Source organism: Betta splendens, chromosome 1, assembly GCF_900634795.4.
Source record: "Betta splendens chromosome 1, fBetSpl5.4, whole genome shotgun sequence".
NCBI classification, from domain to species: Eukaryota; Metazoa; Chordata; class Actinopteri; order Anabantiformes; family Osphronemidae; genus Betta; species Betta splendens.
The window spans coordinates 7,656,830-7,676,218 of NC_040881.3; the positions used below are offsets into that span (position 1 = coordinate 7,656,830).

The following is a 19,389-nucleotide window of genomic DNA, read 5'->3' on the forward strand; positions in this document are numbered from 1 at the left end:
ACACATCACAGTCTGCTCCAGTTCCTGTCTCTCAGATTGTTTCGGCCCCTGCCTCTCTGCCCGCATCCGTCCCAGCTACAGCATTGCAAGCCGTTCCAGCCATGAACTCACAGCCTGTCGCTGCAGACTCGCATCCTGCCTCTGATGCCTCGTCCTGTCTCCTGTCTGGCCCCGAAGCTACAGCATGCTGCTGCCTCTGTCGCCAAGCCTCATGGGACATCTGCTGCCCCGGTCTTCAGGCCACGTCAAGCACCGGAGCTGCATCCACATCCAGTACAAGCTCCTGAGCAGCCGTCACCGAGCCCTGTTCAAGCATCAGTGGAGCCATCGGGCCCTGTTCAAGCATCAGCGGTGCCATCGGGCCCCGTTATGGCTCCGGTTCAGGCTCCAGCTCATGCTCCTGTTCAACCTTCTAGGTCAACCAGGCGTCTGCCTAAAGGACGTTGTCACATGCAAGCTTCTGGTAACGCTGCACTTCGCCGGCCTCCTGGGACTCATCATAGTTCATGGGCACTAAGAGTGCCGTTTTGGAACCAGCGGCTGCTGGGCAAGAACTCTCTGCGCCTCTCTGCGCCTCTGCACTCCATGAAAGGAGTTTTTGGACTTTGCCTTGTTACCGCCCTTGTTTCATGGACTCTTGCTCTATGTCTTGATCATTAGTCTTGTTCCTCTGTGTGTTTCTGCCGGGGTTTTTTGGTTCTGACCCTCCTTTGTCTGCCCACCCTGCTAGTGTTATGATCCTTGTTTTGAGCACCTGGGAATTCGCCCTAGAGGGGGAGGGTTCTGTGACGGATCCAGCATCAGTGTCCTGTTTTGTCTAGATTCCTGTTTTATTTTGTTAACTTCCGGCATTGCTGGGACAGGTACAGAAGGAACCAGGAAGCACTGATTGTAGTCTGCGAGCCCGAGGCAAAAAAGCCCCTGGCCTGTTTCGGAGGCTTTTTGCAGAGGAATAAATGATAATGAAATGATTCGTTCATGGTCCTGTGTCGACTCTCCAGCATCTTGAATCTTGTAAGTCTGGCCTGTGCTTTTGAACCTGGATCTTGTTTTTGACAAGCCGGTCACCTTTGGATGCTGTTGCTTTGCTTTGCATTAGTAAAATACCAAATAATAGTTGCAAATTGTAGTATGACCGCATTAAACCTCATATGGTGATGGGAATGAGACATGCAGCCAGTGCCTACTTCACCACATAATTACTACAATAGTGTTTATCTACATATACAACATGATATTTCAATGTGCAACAGACATAAAATAAATATCTTTCTGTGATTTACGGTTGTCGCAATATTAGATGATTTGTTCCCACTGAAGTGGGCATGAGAGTATTTATCAAGATTTCTAGAAACATAAGCAAATATGATCACGTGACGGGTGCAAACGCAGCTGTAAAGTCTTTTGATGACGTGGACGTGTTACGTCATCAGTCAACAGCTTTTTATCCTAAATAAAACGTCATCCTCCTTTTCATACCAACCAAACCCAACCAGTGTTTAGCAGACATCCGTGTAACAATGGCATGTAATCAATGCAGCAATTATTCAATTAACATTATGCAACGTTGGACTTTAAATCGTGTTTACATGCGCAGATGTTGCAGACTTGAGTTTTTTATATCACACTGAGTCAGAAAGCTTTGATTTTCCCATCACTGAGTTGAAACGAACGGAGCACGATATTGATTGACTGAGAACATTAGCCACGAGTGTGGGTATGTTCATGTCAAGAAACGTGTCCCTTTCCACCGGACTGAACTCCTCTAAGACCCTGAAATACAAATGTTACAGATGTTGATGAGGAGATTAGATGCATTAAAGCTGTAGATGCAGATTTAATTATGAAGCGATATTTGCGAGAAGAAAAACCAACATACTCTGGAAAAAACTGGAATAATCGGCTTTAAAACTTCATTTACAGAAACAGATAATGATTAAATGTTGCTTAACGACGATGGCAACCAATTACAGAACCAGCAAAAACCGCTGTGTGTTTCCTTCACAGCCAGTTTGCTTTAATGGGTGAGTGAAGTAAAAGATTGACCCATTGCAGCATCCCTGAAGATATTCAAATGCCAGAGGTCCCCCGGCCGCGTCTTAAATCCAACTTTGCTGCGTAAGCGTTTACACTTTAGGAGCCAATGACCGGTTTGTGTTTTTTGACTACCAAGGAAGGCCTTTCATAAGGAGCCGAGCCCACCATGAAGTTCGAGAACATCCTGGATGACATTAATGGCTTCGGCCGGTTCCAGGCGAGGATCCTTGTGATCAGCTTCATCGGCCGCTTCACGCTGCCCTGCCACTTCATGCTCAACAACTTCATAGCAGCTGTGCCCTCTCACCGCTGTGACGTCAGCCACCTGGACGACGGAGGCGCCTTCAGCGGGTTAACGCAGCCGCAGCGGCTCCTCGTCAGCATCCCGGCGCAGGGCGACGGAGCCCTCAGCTCCTGCCAGATGTTCGAAGAGCCTCAGTATCAGCTGCTGAGCAACTCCTCCAACGCGACGGGGCTGCCCACCGTGCCCTGCCAGAACGGATGGGTGTACGACAACTCCACATTCAAGTCCACTGTCACCCAGCAGGTACGAAGCATCGCACAAACGCAGCGAGGTACGCTGAGAGGGAACCCCATCGATGTGCTGTCTGTTTGTGAAAGTGGGACCTGGTGTGTGACAGAAGAGGGAAGAAGCAGGCGACGGCCACCATCTTCTTCGTCGGAGTCATGTTTGGAGCCCTCTTTTTTGGCAGCCTGAGCGACAGGTATGTGTTTTGGCCCAACATCTGATTATTAAGCAACCAGAACTTGTAAGAGCGACCCCCTGCTGACTTTTGAAGGTTCGGCCGGAGGATAATGCTGCTGGTGTCGTACGTGTCCGGGATGCTCTTCGCCGTCGCCAGCGCGTTCTCCTCCTCCTACACCATGTTCGTGGTCCTGCGCTTCTTCAGCGGCTTTTGCCTCACCGGCATCGTGATTGTCTCCACCGTCCTCAGTAACGGCATTCATGAGGTCGCCACCGCCAGGGTCCACCGTGCAGACTAAGTGAGCGGCTGTGTTTGCCCCGTGCAGGTGTGGAGTGGGTGGACATTGAGCACAGGAAGCTGGTGGGAGTGATCGACAGCTTGTCCTGGACATTCGGCAACACTGCATTCGCAGCCATCGCTTATTTAGTGACTGACTGGCGGTGGTTGATTATTACTGTCACGGCGCCTCTGGCCTTGGCTATAGTCACCTGGAGGTATGAATCTACAATAAGAACACGTGAACATTCCCAAATAGAAGATAAGACCTAAACCTCTGGGTGACTCTGGTCCAATTAGGTGGATGCCTGAATCGGCTCGATGGCTCATCGCAAGTGGAAAGCTGGACAAAGCCCAGGTGTGCTTGAAAGCGTGCGCCACGATGAACAGAACACAGGGGTCGATTCACACGCTCACAAGAGAGGTTGGAGTGCTCTAATAGACAAGAATGGTTCATCTTCGTTTTCACAGCAGGTTTAAAGATCAGTCATTTGGACTCTTTCAGACTCTGTCCACTGTTGTAGTGAGCGAGAAAACAGATCGGACCTATTCATACCTCGATTTGATCCGAACACCCAAGATGAGGAAACTGGCCCTGAACTCCGGTTCACTCTGGTCTGTACTGACATTCAATGTGTATTTTCCTTTTAAAAGCTGACTGATTTTATTGGATTTTCCTATTTCTCCTCTCAGGTTCTGTGTGGCACTGACGTTTTATGGCATCAGCTTCAACATCACAGGCTTTGGCCTCAACATCTATCTCACTCAGTTCGTCTATGCTCTGATCGAGCTGCCAACCAAAGGCGCCGTTTACTACTTACTGGATAAGATAGGCAGGAGAAACACTATGGTGGGATCCATGCTGTTGGCTGGCATCTGCCTCGGGGTCAACACCGTGGTACCTAAAGGTAGGCTGATCCTCACATTCACAGGGAGCCATTTTGTTTTGTCATTGTTGTTGTTTCATTCTTAATGTTGTGTTTCCTCAGACATGTCCACTGTCAGGACGGTGGTAGCAGTATTTGGTAAAGGCTTCTCCTCCTCATCCTTCGCCACTGTTGTGCTCTACAGCTCTGAGCTCTATCCCACTGTAGTGAGGTAAACAAACGTCTCCACCTTCGCCTCAACGGCCAAACTCGCATTCTCTGACATTTGTGACATGTTTATGCCTCGTGCTTTTAGGCAGAACGGCATGGGCTATAACTCCTCCATGGCTCGGCTCGGTGTGTCCGTCGCTCCTCTGATCCTCTTACTTGATGACGTGTGGAAGCATCTGCCCCAGGTGGTCTTGTGCTCGGTGGCCATAATTGGGGCATTTATGGCGAGTAGACTGTCAGAGACACGTAACAGGTGCCTGGCAGAAACCATTGAGGATGTTGAGGAGCAATGGTAAAAAAAAACAAAAGTTATTTTAAATTACTCTGATTTTGCAAATGTAGTTTATTTTTTAAGCGATGGAGGACTGATTTTGTCGTCTTCACCATCAACACTAAATTTTAAAAAAAGAGGTTCCTATTGCATTCGTTTTGTTGCATTGCGTCACATTAACGAACGAGTTGTTAAATTTACTAGAAAAGACCATTATAATTGTCTTCCTAAGTACCATACACAAGAACAACTTGTTCTTCTATGTAGAAATGTGGCTAAACTTAAAGTCTCACTTAATCTTGTGTCCTCAACATCTAAACAACTAAAACACAGCTTATACAATAAACAGGGCTCAAGGTTATTTCATACCATTCAAAGTTGAACTGCAACAGTGATGAAAGATGAAGTATTAAGAGGGAGAAACAGTAATGTCTTGTCATGAAACTATTTAGTCATCTTATGCCAATTTGATACTGTGTTTACAGTAATAGGTCGTTTCCACCAATAAGCCATTTTTTTTTACTTTTTTCGAATGCATATAAAACTATAAAACTTCATTGGGGACCACATTCAGTTTGCAAAAGTTTTACTAATCAATATGTACACTGAAATTAAGTCAAAGCTCCTTTATTAAAGAAACAAAGCAAGCACAACTCTGACTCAGCAATCCCCTAAAGGAAGGTCAACCACATCATTGACATGTTTCTGATATTCCTTTGGAAAATCTTTTTAGCCAGATCTAATATTAGCTGCTGATATTTAATTTGACAGTACACTTAGTTACAGAATTAACAATGATGGGGGGGGGGGCAGAAAAAAAACAAAAAACACAAAAAAAAAAAAAAAACAACAAAATATAAAAATCAAAACTTCCAAAAACGTTAAACATTAAGATACAATGGTACAGAAAGATCTAAAACTATAGTACGTGGTTGCTTTCCAGGACACTTCTCGGCTATTGTTCAGTACTGAGAATACTCCTTGCTCTCTAGTTTGGCAATGATTCGCTCCAGCTGTCGTTTAGCTTCACATTGTGGGAAGTTACTCATTTCATAGTACTGGGGTGCAATCTTCACCAACCTGGAATAAAAAAAAAAAATCAAATCAATAATTCAGTAACAGACAACAGTGTAAATTTAAAAACTATTGACAAAAATCTGGAAAGCACACGCACCACTCTGGCTTGATGTCTGTGCAAGTGCGGATGTAGTTCTTTGTGGTGAGAACAAATTCGTTGTAGAGCACCCACTCGGGCTTGTGGTCCAAGACTGTAGACGGGTGCAGCTGGACAACTTGGTTGTCTTTGACTGTGAGGTAATGACCTGTTCGCTCCAAATGAGCCACCTGCACAATAATAACAGAATCAATGGAGGGACCTCACCAATGGATAAGCCAATGACTTTGATGACGTTGCCTTGACAATATACTGGGAAGTTGCAGTTAATATTTCCCCCAGTATAATGTTAACATTACAGAATGTGAACATTGTTAATGTTATGTAAACATAAAGCATTTGTTATAATCTAACTAAAATGTCATAATTCAATACAATAAAATTTAAAAAGTTGCTGAAAAATGTTCAAATATTTTACCTTCAAATCTTTGCAGCTGCTTATAACCACATTTAACCACCATTTAATGCTTGTATAAAGATTGTAAATGGCAAACTGAGGGCTTTGCGGTGAAGTGTTACCAATGTTAATGTGTTAGCTAGTGCTTGTGCGTGTGTTCACCTGCATGAAGAAACCTGTGCAGAGTGCCCGGCGGATGTTGATGTAATAATCTCTGCTGGTGAACTCTGTGCTGCGACGAGGCAGGTTGAAGCGGTCCATGATCCTGGACAGCTGCTGGCGCACATTGTCCGCAGACATCAGTGAACGGTAGTTGACAAAATTGTCGTAACACCATTGGTTCGACTCATGGTCTTAAAAAAAAAACAAAAAAACAACAGGTCATTAGTCGAATGAAAAGTGTTTTCGGAACAAATCTTATCTATCCACAGATTTATTGTTGAGGACCACAGATTTGCTATTATGCTCACTTTGTTTGAAGGCATGGTAGACGTTGAGCAGCGTCAAGTGGTCTCCATCAATGTGAGCAAACCTCATCTTGGATTCATCTGCTGCCTTCTTAGCCTCCGTGGGCCGGACAAAACACTGTGGGACTAAACAAGGTTGGTATGGGCCCCAACAAAGCCGCCCATATGGATGAGTCAAACATTCACAGAAAAATGGAGCAAAGCCTATGATGCTAGGGCACTCGACACTGCGTTGGGACAGGGCAGGACCACAAGCTCTATCAAAGGGGGCAGCAGGCTTTTCACATGGTCAATCCCAACTGTACTGGCTATTAGTTCGTAGAGAGGGGGTCATTTAACCACATCTGTAAAACAAGAGTTTTCACACAACTACAAAGCATTAGGGACAGCAGCAATGTTTAACTAACGAAGCAGAGATTTGACTTTTTCCTGTATAATGAAGTAACACTGGGGCTCTTAAGCAAAAAGGGGAGAGTAAAGTACATCCTGGCTGTGAATGCAAATGTTTACAATACTCCAGTGGAAAGAAAAACTGGCTATATGGAAACACTCAAGTGGTGCCTGCCCTTTCCACATGCTCTGCTAAGAGAACACCTCTGACAAAGCTCACTCATTAGCCAAAAGAACCAATTAGCTTGTAACCAATAAACTAAAAAAAAGGTTCAAAATTGTTTGGTTAAACTTGTTCACACCCTATATAATGATCTCCTAAAAGAACAAAAAACTCCTGAATTTGGTCCCAGCCGAACATGTTACATGATAATACAAGGTGCCATGTTACTCTAACGGAGACTTAATTTCTTTGGTCTGCAGTGCAAAGAGTAAAACTGCAGATTGCACTTTTCTCCCCAGTACCACCAGTTATTTATTTAACCCTGTGGCCTACAGAGGGCAAGGAAGAGGTCAGCCCAGTCCTGGGCATTACCTGACAGCATGGCAGTAATGGAAAGGATCTCATTAGAGCAGTTAAACTCGCAGCTGGCAATAACCATCTTAGCCAGCTGGGGGTCCAGGGGAAACTCGGCCATCATGGAGCCCAGCTCCGTCAGGTCACCGTCATCGTTGAGAGCTGCAAGGTAATTCAAAAGTTCCAGGGCCCTCATCAGCGTCTCGGGAGCTGTGGTAGGTTAAAGGGAGAGAAAGAAATTAAGTTCAGGAGACTGCATATTACCTTGATGCCTTATGATGTTTCAGTCCGCTGCAGTTGGACTCACCTGGTGGATCCATAAAATCAAAGTGCACCAGGTCATCAATACCAAGCTTTTTCAACTGCAGCACAACAGATCCTAAGTTGGACCGAAGTATTTCTGGGTATGTGTTATCCTAGAGTCGAAAGAATGAAACCGTAGTATTAATAAACAAATTGTGAAAAAAAAGTAACTAAAATCAGTATGTCCTTTCGGAGTCCTTTCTGCAACTATTTTTTTTACCTACTTCGAAATGGTACAGTACATGATCAAAGAGCTGGTGTAAGTGAGCCCACTTGCCTGCATCTCTGTTTTGTAGGCCTTCTCTGTGTAGAGCCGGAAACATTTTCCAGGACGTGTTCTGCCGGCTCGCCCTGCTCTCTGCTGGGCAGAAGCTTTACTGATGGCTGTGACGAGCAAGGACTCAACTCTGATACGAGGATTGTACACCTGCGCACACACAAATATCAGGTTTATTTAAATAAGGACTGAAAATGTAAGTATAAATTGTAAACAGTAGATGATCCTACACATATACAATAAAAAGGTGTGTATAATGGGGTAAGTTACGGAATTCTCACCTTTTGTTTGGCAAATCCAGGATCAATGACAAACACTACACCATCAATTGTCAGAGAGGTCTCAGCAATGTTTGTTGACACCACAACCTAAGAGGAACAGGCAGTAGACAATCAGACATGTTACCAAACTATAAAGACAAAATTTTGGTTTCCTAGCCACACATACCTTTCTTCCTATTGCACCGCTAGGCTTCCTTGGAGGAGGAGGCTCAAAAATTCTTTGCTGCTGCTGAGGGGGCAACGTGGAATACAGTGGAATGATTTTTATGTCTCCAACTTCAGGTCCGAGGTCATCCACTTCACGCTTGATTCGTTTGCAGGCCTCGTCAATTTCCTGGGAAAAAAAATCAATTAATCAATTTGCTCAAGTACAGGATAACCCCAAAACAAGATCCTTGGATAAACAGTACAATCACTGTATGTCTTACCTCTTGACCAGTGAGAAAGAGAAGACAGTCTCCTTCTTCTTCCTCACACATATGAATCTGGATGACGGTGCGTATCGCAGCCTCCAGGTAGTCTCGCTCTGGTTCGGGTGTGTAGAAGATCTCCACAGGGTGCGTACGTCCAGGAATAGTCAGCAGAGGACAGTTGTCAAAATATATCTGGAACTTTCCAGCATCTAGCGTGGCGCTCATGACGATAACCTGTGTGAAGGAAACATTGGTCTTTAGTTTTCTCCTTCTGCATCAGAGGGCCCAAATATGACTAAAGACTGTAATTCCTCCTAACCATAATTAGTGTGATAGGTTAATAAATGAAGAACTACCTTCAGGTCAGCTCTTTGGCGTACCACCTCTTTGAGTACTCCCATCAGGATGTCTGTAGCCAGAGTTCGTTCGTGGGCCTCGTCGAGAATGATCACACCATATCGCTCCAGCAGTGGGTCATTCATAGCCTCTCTTAGTAACATACCATCTGTCATGTACCTAAAGAAATAAAACATCTGTTATATTATTGTGCTCTAGATTCAAACAAGTCTGAATGGTCTGTGCTTGAAAATGTAACCAAGCCTCAGTCACGTACTTGAGAATAGTCTTGGCAGAGCTGCAGTCCTCAAATCGAATGGAGTAACCCACTTCCTGTCCGAGCATGACGTCCATTTCATCCGCCACCCTCTGAGCCACACTCATGGCTGCCACTCTCCTAGGCTGAGTGCAGGCCACTGCTCGCTTAGGACCAGGCAAGCCTCTCACCATGTCCACACACCACTGTGGGATCTGAGCATAGATAACCAGAAAGTAAGACACAAAAACAACAGAAGATAAGACCATTTTTTACATTTTTGACATGCAGTCACAGTGTGCAATCATACTAGATACTGTGGTACTTCGAAACCTTTAAGCCACTAATACACAAGTTTGACATTTACAATATTTAAAAAAAGGCTCATTTGTGGTCCACACCTGTGTTGTCTTCCCAGAGCCAGTCTCTCCCACAAGTACAAAGCTCTGCTGGCGAGAGATTATATCACTGAAGCGGTCCTTGTACTCCCACACCGGAAGTTGTAACCTCTTCTTCAGGATCTCATAGTAGCGTGGGGTGTGGGGTAGGTTAGTAAATGGATTTATCTGCTGGTGGACAGCCATTTGCTTGATGGGCATCAAGCCTATCACAGGTGCTGTGCTGTTAGACGGTGCACTAGAAGGTTTCGGGTCACGATCTCTGTCTCTGTCTCGGTCTCTGTCCCGATCCCTATCCCTGTCTCGGTCTCTGTCTCTGGAGCGGTCTTCCCGGTCTCTGTCACGATCCCGGTCTCTCCTGTAAACATATAACACATGTAACCAGGTTCATGTCTAGAATCTTTGTGTAGAATCTTTGCATGGTTTCTTTCTTATTTGTTATGCCAAGCTCATTCAAATTTCTTAAAACTGTAATAATCTTATAAACTGGATTATAAAGGAGGTGGTAAATGTTGTTTAAAAACTAAAAAGTGTCATTAAACTGCTGTATGTAAGACTAGCTATATGAACATACAAGCAAATGTATTTGTAATAAAGATAACATAAATCATATATTTAGATTATAATATTAGAACCAGGCCTAAAGCTTACATTTAGTTTAAGTGATATAGACAACTTAGCTGTCAGTTTATGATGTTAAATGACGTGGTTTGAATTAGCAAAGGAGATGCAGTAACTACTATCTTTAGAGCTGCATTTGAGGCGCTTATGTTTGATTACCATTTAAACATACAACTAAAGTACAGTCTGGGTGCCGAGAGCCATTATGTATCCAGAGTTATGGCCAAAGACGCTTTGACATGTCAGTAAGGTGTGTCTTCCTACTTTGACACCATTGTTCCACTGCAGCAGTACAGGAAAGTCATTAGAGTAAAAACACTAATTAAATAAGAGGAGGAGATACTTCAATAAAAGGAAGCAAGTGATTAAAACAGTTGTTTATGTCCAGTCTAAAAAAGGAGGTCATTGCTATAACAATGTGTCAGAGATAAAAACAAACTTCGTTCTTTGTGAAATAAAATGTAAACCTCTGGATGATCAGGGCTTCATTCGAGTGTTTTTAGCGCTTATAATCTTTAAGATGTACAATATTTTTTTATTAAAAACGAATTTGTCATAATAAAGAAACATTATTTTGCTTCATGTTATATAAAATGTAAAACTCAATGAGAGCTCCGTGCTTCCTGTTACTGGTGCGCTGGTTTGGGTTTGTTAGGGTCGATGGCCTGAGGGGCTTAATATTCGTCTACCTAACGTAAGCTACGTTAGCTAGCTACGGTTGTTAGCAACTGGCTAGGTCACGGTTAGCTGAACACACGTGCCTCCGCGGTAACGGTGATGCTACGCTTGTTAGCTAGTTAGCTGTGTGTACCTGAATAGGAAACGAGACCATATCCATTTGACTTCCTACGTGAAAAAAACAAACACTCGCTAACAGCGAGCACCAGATAAAAACAGCGCCACAACAATGGCGTCTGGGGGTATGGTTACAGAGTTAATGCCTCTGCTCTTGTTATTCATCCATGGTGATTGTTAGCAAAGTTAACCAGCTAGCAGTCGCTAACACTTAGCTCGCGCTTAGCGTCAGAGCAGACATTAAGTGTGGCGCTTCACCTACCCGTCAGACCTCTTCTTACTGGATGAGTAGTCATCGCCCAAATCCAGGCGATGCCTTTTAGACATATTTTAAGATAAAAAATTAAATGCCTCTGATGAATTAGAACGAGCACAGCTCCGACTCTGCCGGATGATATTAACTAAGTTGACTTCCTGATTCCTGTAGTGACTGTTCTTCTTCTCGGAGACGCTGCTACGCGGCTCACTAGCGCCGCCTGTAGGTTTGGAGCAGAGCGCAGACGTCCAAGCTACTGGTTGGGCTGCAGCACTAAAATCCTGGTAAACGCTGGAATCAGTGCAAACCTCAGCTCCACCCACCAGCAACGCCTCCTAAGACTTTTTTACAGACAGAGTTTACGCTCGTCACTCGACAAACACTGACGGACTTTTCACAGTAGCGGGAACAACAACAACAACAACAAGTTATTGGACTATGCGTTTTCACGTGTAAGTGAACGAAACTGTAATTAAATGGGTTTGTTGGGGCAGATCGGACGCGCGCGCCCCACATCCTCATTACACAACAGCGTAATGAGCTGATGTTAAGGACGCACGCATGGACGCGTAAAGGAGCGAGAAAAGCGAAGTTTTATTGCTAAAGGAGTTTAAAACTAATAAAATAACAGCCCAGAATTGGTTTAAAGTTATTGGGACATGACATTAATGCATTTGCTACACCTTTACCTTTACATTGATGGGCACTGAGTGTTTATGTAAGTAGCTAAAACTGTGTTTATAATTACAGTAATTTAATTGGATTAGGTTGGGACAATCAATAATAAATAGGTTACAGAGAATGTTTCAAACTGACTGCACTGTACTTGTCTGTGTATATTTGCAAATTGCAATTGTTCTGTAATTACTATTGTCTGATTTCTTTCTAAATTCATAACATTCACTGTCCTTGATCATTTGCTTAATCTTTCAGGTCAATGGGTGTATTGGAAGCTGCGTTGCTGGTTCTGCTGGCATGCTGCCAGCCCTTTGTCCAATCTGATAGTGGCATTTTGGTCCCACCAGAGGTCTCGCAGCACAATGACACTCTGTATGCAGCCTGCAAAATGAAACCCAGCACCTCTCTGCCCGAGGGCCTGCCCAAAGTCTACGGTCAAGTGCTGTTTAAACAGGATTATCCTCATGGAAAACTCGAGGTCCTTCTCCGGTTTAATGGCTTCCCCAAAGTGGACCATCCAGAGCCCAGAGCGGTGCACATCCATCAGTACGGAGACCTAAGCCGAGGATGTGACTCCACTGGTGGCCACTACAACCCACATGGGGTACAACACCCCAACCATCCTGGAGACTTTGGCAACTTTGTGCCCCAGGAGGGAAAAATCTACGCGATAATAGAATCTGAGGCAACTCTGTTCGAAGGGCTGTCTGCGATAGGACGGGCGGTGGTGGTCCATGAAAAGGTAGACGACCTGGGGCAAGGTGGAGATGCTGGGAGTCTGCTGCACGGAAATGCTGGCCGGAGGCTGGGCTGCTGCGTCATTGGACTTTCCTCTCCCGGCCTCTGGAATCTGCACCACAAGCAGTACAACAGGCGGCTGAGAAGAAATTAATCCCACAGAAGTGGCAAATAGTAGAAATCAGCTTACACGCTCGACCTTTGTATCCACCTCATTCAGCAAACCACTGGTCTGGTAAAAGACCTCCTGAAAGCATCCATTTAGTACACTACATACAGTACAAGCAGCACTGAGCTTTTCGGGGCAGTGTTTTATCATATTTTGGACCAAAATATTTATTTAGCAGAAAATCTATTTCATACCCACTCAGCTCTCACAATGAATATGGCTGCATGTCATATCACACTTGTGACATGGTTTCTTTAACCACAGAAATACAGTGAAGATGTCAGAGCTAATTATTTTCATATTCTCAATATATTCATCAAGAATAAATGAATAACTAGTTAATTAGTACACGTATGCGCTGTGCTTGGCATTAAACAGATGTTAGTTATCATTAGCCGGTAGCATAAGTTGCAACAGCATATTGATAATCTTCATTTAGGGGTTTTGTAATAAAGTGACTCCAGACAGAGTCTAAAGGGTTCACAAACTAAATCTAATAAAAATAGAAGCATGTTATAGTTATTTGCATTAAAGGCATGCGTATCTGCATTCATGAATCAATATTAATGCAGAACCATTAATACTCCTCGAAATAGGGTCTATGTCTTTTTATAGCGAGACCACGCTTGAACTAATCTAGATAAACAACAGATAGCAATTTAATGAATTAATAGTTATTAATAAAAATAATAATAATATTAATTGCCATCGATAAAACTGAGACAGTCTCTAATGTTATCAGGTCTGTCGCAGTGTCAGTGAGCTTTGTTGTTGTCGTTGTCTGAAGAACGATGAACACAAAACCATATCTTTTTAACGTTTTATGAAACAACCAGTAATGAATGAATAGATAGATTGACAAAATTACGTGTGTGTGTGTGTGTGTGTGTGTGTGTGTGTGTGTGTGTGTGTGTGTGTGTGTGTGTGTGTGTGTGTGTGTAATGAAATGAACACTTTATATGAAGAGATAAATGAACATATGTATGTAGATGAATAGAGGAATGAGCCTTAAAACCTAAGAGTGTGTGTTAAAAAGAGTGTGTGTGATGAATTTTGAAATCAGAAAAGAGCATTTGTTATTCATTTCTAGAACTTAAAACATAGGAAAGGCTCTGTTTCAGCACGTTGAGGAAACACCAGCCTTCTCATTGAAATCAAGAGAGATATTTTATCTTGCCTGACCGAAGCAGTAGGAAGCTTTTAGCGTCCTTCGGTACTTGTGGAAAGTTCTGCCAAGTCCAGTCATCCCACTAGGAAATGCTTTGGCTTTGAGTTGGTTATGTCTTAGTGAGGCAGGCCTGGATCACGTGGGAACATCAGCTGGGTGCGAGGAAGCAGCGCTACTTCTCAGCTTAAGAGGTGAAAATGACTAGTTGCTGACTTAGACTACTTCAATTAAAACAATGAATAAAAATATAGCTGAGTTTAGTTGGTGTCGCTTGAATTGACTTTCTAATTAATCAAAAATCCATGTTTCATTCGGGCTGTTACTTAAAAAAATGTTGCAAAAATAAAACAAAGAACAAAAAGAAGAAAATTGATGCGTCTCAAGGATGAAAGAGAGAAAGTTATGCAGAAGATGGAATTCCACTGGGACAGAGTTTTCCACTGAAGAGGAGGGGGACGTGTGCAGCCAGTAACTGGACCTTCAGGATAAAGTTCCGCCCTTAACTTTATCAAACTATCCTATTTAAATTAACCCTAAATTTGGACTAAACTATACTTTCCTCTTTTCATCGAGCTCAAAGTTCCACCACACTGTAACACAATAACACATTAAAATGAATCTATCATTCAAATCAATGTGAAAGTTAAGAATGCATAAACAATGAAAATGAAATCCATATGACTTATCAAGTCTCAGACGGAGTTCTGATGATGCTGCAAGGTTGAAACGTTAACACACGATAAACTGTTTCATTACTATCTAGTAACATACTTTAAAATATATACAAGTAATATAATAAGGAAATTAGGAATGGCTGTGGCTAATATAAATCAAAATATTTATAATGTTGAGGTACCCGAAATCATCACACAATTACTGTGTCTATAGATCTTTACCTGAGTATATATAAGTATATATGCATAAAAACACAACAACTTTAATTCAACTTTTTAAGTAAGAGAAAGTGGTAAATCTGGAAATCCCTAACTTCATCATACAGTTTTCAAAGTCACATCAAATTAAAGCAAATCGTTTACTAAATACAACGGTGTCAGTTTCACGACACCTGAAGGTTCGAATGTGTCCAATTCAGAACTTCAGAACTCTAAATGAGAGTTTTCCCCCTTTTTTATTTGTTGTTGTGATGTTGTTTTAAGCAACAGTCCTGTTGTAGGAGAAGAGCATCCTTGTTCTCCGTATCATGGGGGACAGTGAGAGCAGAGGGTCTCGCCAGTAAACATGTTTTAATACATCACCTCGTCCAATATGTGGAATGTGGATTTGTGGACGCTACAAGGGTTTCTTTGACTTTGAGTTAGAAAGCGAGAAGATATTTTTGAAATAATTGTGTCGTTTTTTCCCTTTATTTTACCACGTTTTCCATGTAAAAAGCTACATCAGTGTCTTTGTGAAGCATTAACACAACTTAGTCCAAGTCAAAGTGAAATGACATAATAATAATAAAACCTAGAACAATCGAGACCTGTCAGCCACAGTCTGCAGCCCTTGTTCGCTGCTTTTATCACAGTTCCTCTCCTTTCTGCCTCCGATACAAAACATATGTTACATTTGAACTATGTGCTGATTCCTAATCATGACCTGGACATGAAACAGAATATGAAATGACTCGGACACAGCAGCGGTCTGTTAATCACACCAGTGCAGAAGCATCTCTCTGCTCTTGGTTCTTCACAAAAATAAACATTACTATAAATATTGGTATTGGAGTATTACAAGTATTTTGACAGTACTGAATACTCTTTCTTCTGATGGAAGACTTCAGACATCCTTTCCAACACACACATCTGTATCATGTAAAGGTTCTGTGTGTTGGTTTGGCTGAACGAGCTCCTGCTGCTTTTCCTCCGTTCCAACGGTCTCCGTCTCAGCTGCTTCATCAGACTCATTCTGCCCTCCTTCGTTCGGACCCAAGCTCTCTGAAGTCTGGCGCGAGTGGCAGCGGTCCGTCAGGCGCAGGGCGGCCACATGTGTCACCGTGGGGGGCGTCTGACTCAGACAGTCCTCTGAAGCGGTGACACGGGCTGCGTTTGTCCGAGGACCCGCTGGTTCCGCGTCTGCTGACGGCTGTGCGGGTTCCGCGCCGGACGGCACATCTGGCTCCTTCGGCGAAGCCGGCGTTTCACCGTCCCCGCATGAAACCTCCGGGGAGCGCTGCATCTCAGCGGGTCGACCTTCGGACACGGCGCCACGTGTAAAAATAGACGAAAGACTCACACAACACACTGGACTCAAAATAGACGAGCAGCAGCGTTACACTGAATACGCACCTTCCTCTCCAGGAACATCTGGTGACTCAGCCTGTTCTGAGCTCAGGATGCTGCTGGTTGTTCCTGTTAGAACAAAACACTATTCAGACTGAGCTCTTTTACGTCATAAATAAAGGAAAAGAAATAAAATGTTAAAGTGCTTGAACGGATATTAAGAACTCAGACATTGGAACATACTCCCATATATTCCCAGAGACACATTATAAGTCAGGCCTTCAGGCAGCAAGAAAAGACAGAAGAAAGAATAAAAGAGGCATGTTACTGTCCACTGATGTAGATTAGCATCAACTATGTGTCTCAGTACATCATTATTCATTTCCACCTGGCAGGCTCCATAATCCGGACTTCTCTAATGTTTTTAGCTTCTTCTCCAGGTCTGCGACTCGATTTCCAAGAATCCTAATGAACAAAAGTCAGGGAGACACAATGTGATGAGTGAGTCCAGCAGAGAAGCTGGTTTTGGATGTAACAAGGAGTGCGTGATGTTTGGGTACTTGTTGATCTGGCGCTGGTGCTGAATCACCATGTTCTTCTCGTGGATCGTCTCCAACAGAGCCGTGGCCAGAGACTTGAGGTCGGAGATGGACTGAGGAGTCACCGGGAGGCTGCAGCCGTTCTCCTCGGACAGAAGCAGTTCCTTCACTGCCCACAGGCACCGGCGGTCACACGTTAGACACACACCCACCACATTAGGCGTCTAGACGTCTACACGGCACATGTTACACAACAGGACCGTCCTGACCGTGTTTGGCTGAAAGCACCCCAGTCAGAGCGCTGCTGTTGGGCTTCCCGCTCGTTCTGGAGTTCCTCCTGCACTCCAGGGCGCTCTGAGGGCACGCAGACATTTGATGCTTTTCATTTTATATTTTATGTAGACCGACTCAGTCTAGATGCAATTTGAAGGTTACTGCTCGTGTAAAAACAACGCACCTTGTACTTCACCAGGTTGGCTTTGAGCAAGTTCACCTCCTCCTGAAGTTGGCTGAATCGCTCGTGCAGGTACCTGGAGGAAGAAAAGAGTGGGTCAGCGGCGCCACGGCGAGGCTGGAACCCGGAGGTCCGGGACGCACCGGTTCTCCATGCACAGCGCGTCGATGTCCAACAGCCTCGCGCGCTCGCCCCCCGCGACGCGGTTCATCTCCACGTTGAGCCGATGGGCCTTCTGCTGGAACACGTCCCGCTCCGCGCGGACGTCCTGCAGCTCGTCCGTGAGCGACATCACGCTGTGGTCCAGCACCTGGTTCTGCAGCGACATTCACCAGGTTCGCGTGAGTTCACGTCGACTCTGGGGAAATGTTCCACTGAACCGTCTCCTGCTCTCAACATAACTTCACCTATTTGTGTGTATAAAGCATCTGGCACAATTAAATGCGTTTGCACTCTCGCTCGTTCCAGCTGTTTGACCAGATCTTCTCGCTCGTGTGCAGGAAAGTGCCGCGCTCCCACCTCCTCGTCTCCCAGACGCTGTTTAGTGATGGTCATCCTCAGAAGCTGTGCGCGCAGAGAAACCCGGCAGTCATCAGTCAGAATGAACACACCTTAACTTAACGACGTAGATAGAAGCAATATGTGCTAGTTTAATACAAGAACGACCTGGTACCTTGTTATCACCCTGAGCTTCCAGCAGCCGCTGTTTCAGCTCCTTCACCTCCTCGGAAAGTTCATGACTTCTTTCTCTGGAGTCTCTCAGTAGCTGAGACAAATTCACCTGAAGAGCACATCAACATGAGGCCACGCGGCTGCAGCTTCAAGTCACCTGCGTTGTACAATGTCTGTAGCATCAGTGTAAAATGTACGTAGTTATAGTATAAAAAAGTATCGTGACTTACTTGATTCCTTTTTTCAGGAGGAAGACACAGGTCGCCATCCTGTCAGCGGAAACAAAGAACATTATAACTGTTCCATTCTCTTCCATTGTGCTTGTAAATGGTTAAATGTTCTGTCTTACAATGAGCTCTCGGTACTTCTTCTTCAGCCCTTGGTGTCGCTCACGCAGTTGATTCGCCATGAGTTTGTACTGATCCCGCTCCTGCTGACACGTGTCCAGCTCCTTCGACAAAATCAGCAGAGCTTCTTTCTTGCTCTCCAGCTTACGTTTGCAAATGACGAACTGCAACAGAAAAACGCGACTTCGCGAGTCTTAAAGGCTTCTCTCCGTTGTTCATTGTGGAATAAGATGTTTTTAGTGTCAATAAATATCACACTGCACGTCAGATGTATTTACTACGGAAAAAAAATCGAATTTTGATTCCCTTATACTCCCCTATATGTCATTTATACTACTACAACTACTGTCTACTAAAGTCTCTCTGTTACAATAATTGCATGAAAATCTGAGAAAAAGCATTATGCAAATTTAATTTAACATAGTATAGTTGAAAACAGGATGACAGCCAAGTCTGGATAGCGCGTCTATAAAAACTATTATTTATATCACTACAGTCATAAAAGCCTTCATTGCACATTTTACAACTTCCCTACATGCTGACGCACAGTAACGCAGCTGAGATTCAGTGATTCAGTCGCGAGTCCCGTTGACGGGACCCGCCGCGTTCGCGCCGCCGCACCTCGTTGAGCAGCGCCTGCCAGTCGCTCTCGCTCCTCCTGGACGCGTCCATCCCGCCCCGAGCCGCGGATCCGAGCCTGACACCGACGGACGGCTCGCTTCACGCCACCGTGACCTCACCCACGAACCCGGCGCGTCATCCGAACGGATTAGACGACCGAGGCGCACAAGCCGCATCACTTCCGCCCGCGTCGACGTCACAGGGGGGCCGCGACGCGTTTGCGAATCCTCGTAAAATAGAGGTTCCGAAAGATTAAAAAGACGTCTGTTACAGTACATGTGGAACATATTCCTTCGTTTTCATAGATTTTTTTTTATTGTATTGCTGATTTTTAAAATATATAATATGAGAGAAAATAAGTTTTTGTTCTTCTTCTGTCTTCTGCTTGATTTGATTCAATGGGCCAAAGTCACTTCCTGTCTGTATTTACTTTAATTGAAAATGTGATATTGTCATTGTATGGATAAAATAATTGGCTTTGCACTAATTGTGTTTGCTTCATAGACCTTCTT

At 44.1% G+C, this 19,389-nt stretch overlaps 4 protein-coding genes across 5 annotated transcripts; 2 read left to right on the forward strand and 2 right to left on the reverse strand.

Annotated features, from left to right (window-relative positions):
• The first annotated feature begins 767 nt into the window (after positions 1–767).
• Positions 768–4,856, forward strand: LOC114855546 (solute carrier family 22 member 7-like). Of its 2 annotated transcripts, XM_029150788.3 has the most exons (10): positions 768–1,014; positions 2,174–2,584; positions 2,659–2,762; positions 2,838–2,992; positions 3,070–3,238; positions 3,321–3,444; positions 3,526–3,635; positions 3,714–3,928; positions 4,010–4,118; positions 4,203–4,856. In XM_029150788.3, exons 2-10 carry the CDS (start codon positions 2,204–2,206, stop codon positions 4,411–4,413), a joined length of 1,578 nt encoding a protein of 525 aa, XP_029006621.1. In that variant the 5' UTR covers positions 768–1,014; positions 2,174–2,203; the 3' UTR covers positions 4,414–4,856. The 2 variants fall into 2 exon arrangements, with proteins under 2 accessions (XP_029006621.1, XP_040927115.1); XM_041071181.2 differs by lacking the exon at positions 768–1,014 and having other exon boundaries at positions 2,131–2,584.
• A 143-nt stretch (positions 4,857–4,999) lies between these two features.
• On the reverse strand, positions 5,000–11,458 carry LOC114854563 (ATP-dependent RNA helicase DHX15). Its single transcript, XM_029149105.3, has 14 exons — positions 11,276–11,458; positions 9,601–9,955; positions 9,221–9,414; positions 8,964–9,123; positions 8,623–8,841; positions 8,361–8,528; positions 8,195–8,281; positions 7,914–8,063; positions 7,641–7,749; positions 7,352–7,543; positions 6,430–6,552; positions 6,122–6,312; positions 5,563–5,732; positions 5,000–5,468 (listed from the first exon to the last, which is right to left on the reverse strand). The coding sequence occupies exons 1-14, from the start codon at positions 11,338–11,340 to the stop codon at positions 5,351–5,353; spliced, it is 2,301 nt and encodes a 766-aa protein (XP_029004938.1). The 5' UTR covers positions 11,341–11,458; the 3' UTR covers positions 5,000–5,350.
• A 113-nt stretch (positions 11,459–11,571) lies between these two features.
• Positions 11,572–14,282, forward strand: LOC114854578 (extracellular superoxide dismutase [Cu-Zn]-like). The gene is made up of 2 exons (XM_029149131.3): positions 11,572–11,721; positions 12,203–14,282. Exons 1-2 carry the CDS (start codon positions 11,708–11,710, stop codon positions 12,837–12,839), a joined length of 651 nt encoding a protein of 216 aa, XP_029004964.1. The 5' UTR covers positions 11,572–11,707; the 3' UTR covers positions 12,840–14,282.
• A 657-nt stretch (positions 14,283–14,939) lies between these two features.
• LOC114854583 (coiled-coil domain-containing protein 149-like) lies at positions 14,940–19,065 on the reverse strand. Its single transcript, XM_029149143.3, has 13 exons — positions 18,878–19,065; positions 18,259–18,420; positions 18,140–18,178; positions 17,911–18,018; positions 17,673–17,801; positions 17,381–17,553; positions 17,241–17,313; positions 17,053–17,137; positions 16,805–16,952; positions 16,633–16,709; positions 16,488–16,523; positions 16,311–16,373; positions 14,940–16,214 (listed from the first exon to the last, which is right to left on the reverse strand). The coding sequence occupies exons 1-13, from the start codon at positions 18,926–18,928 to the stop codon at positions 15,802–15,804; spliced, it is 1,557 nt and encodes a 518-aa protein (XP_029004976.1). The 5' UTR covers positions 18,929–19,065; the 3' UTR covers positions 14,940–15,801.
• Positions 19,066–19,389: the final 324 nt, after the last annotated feature.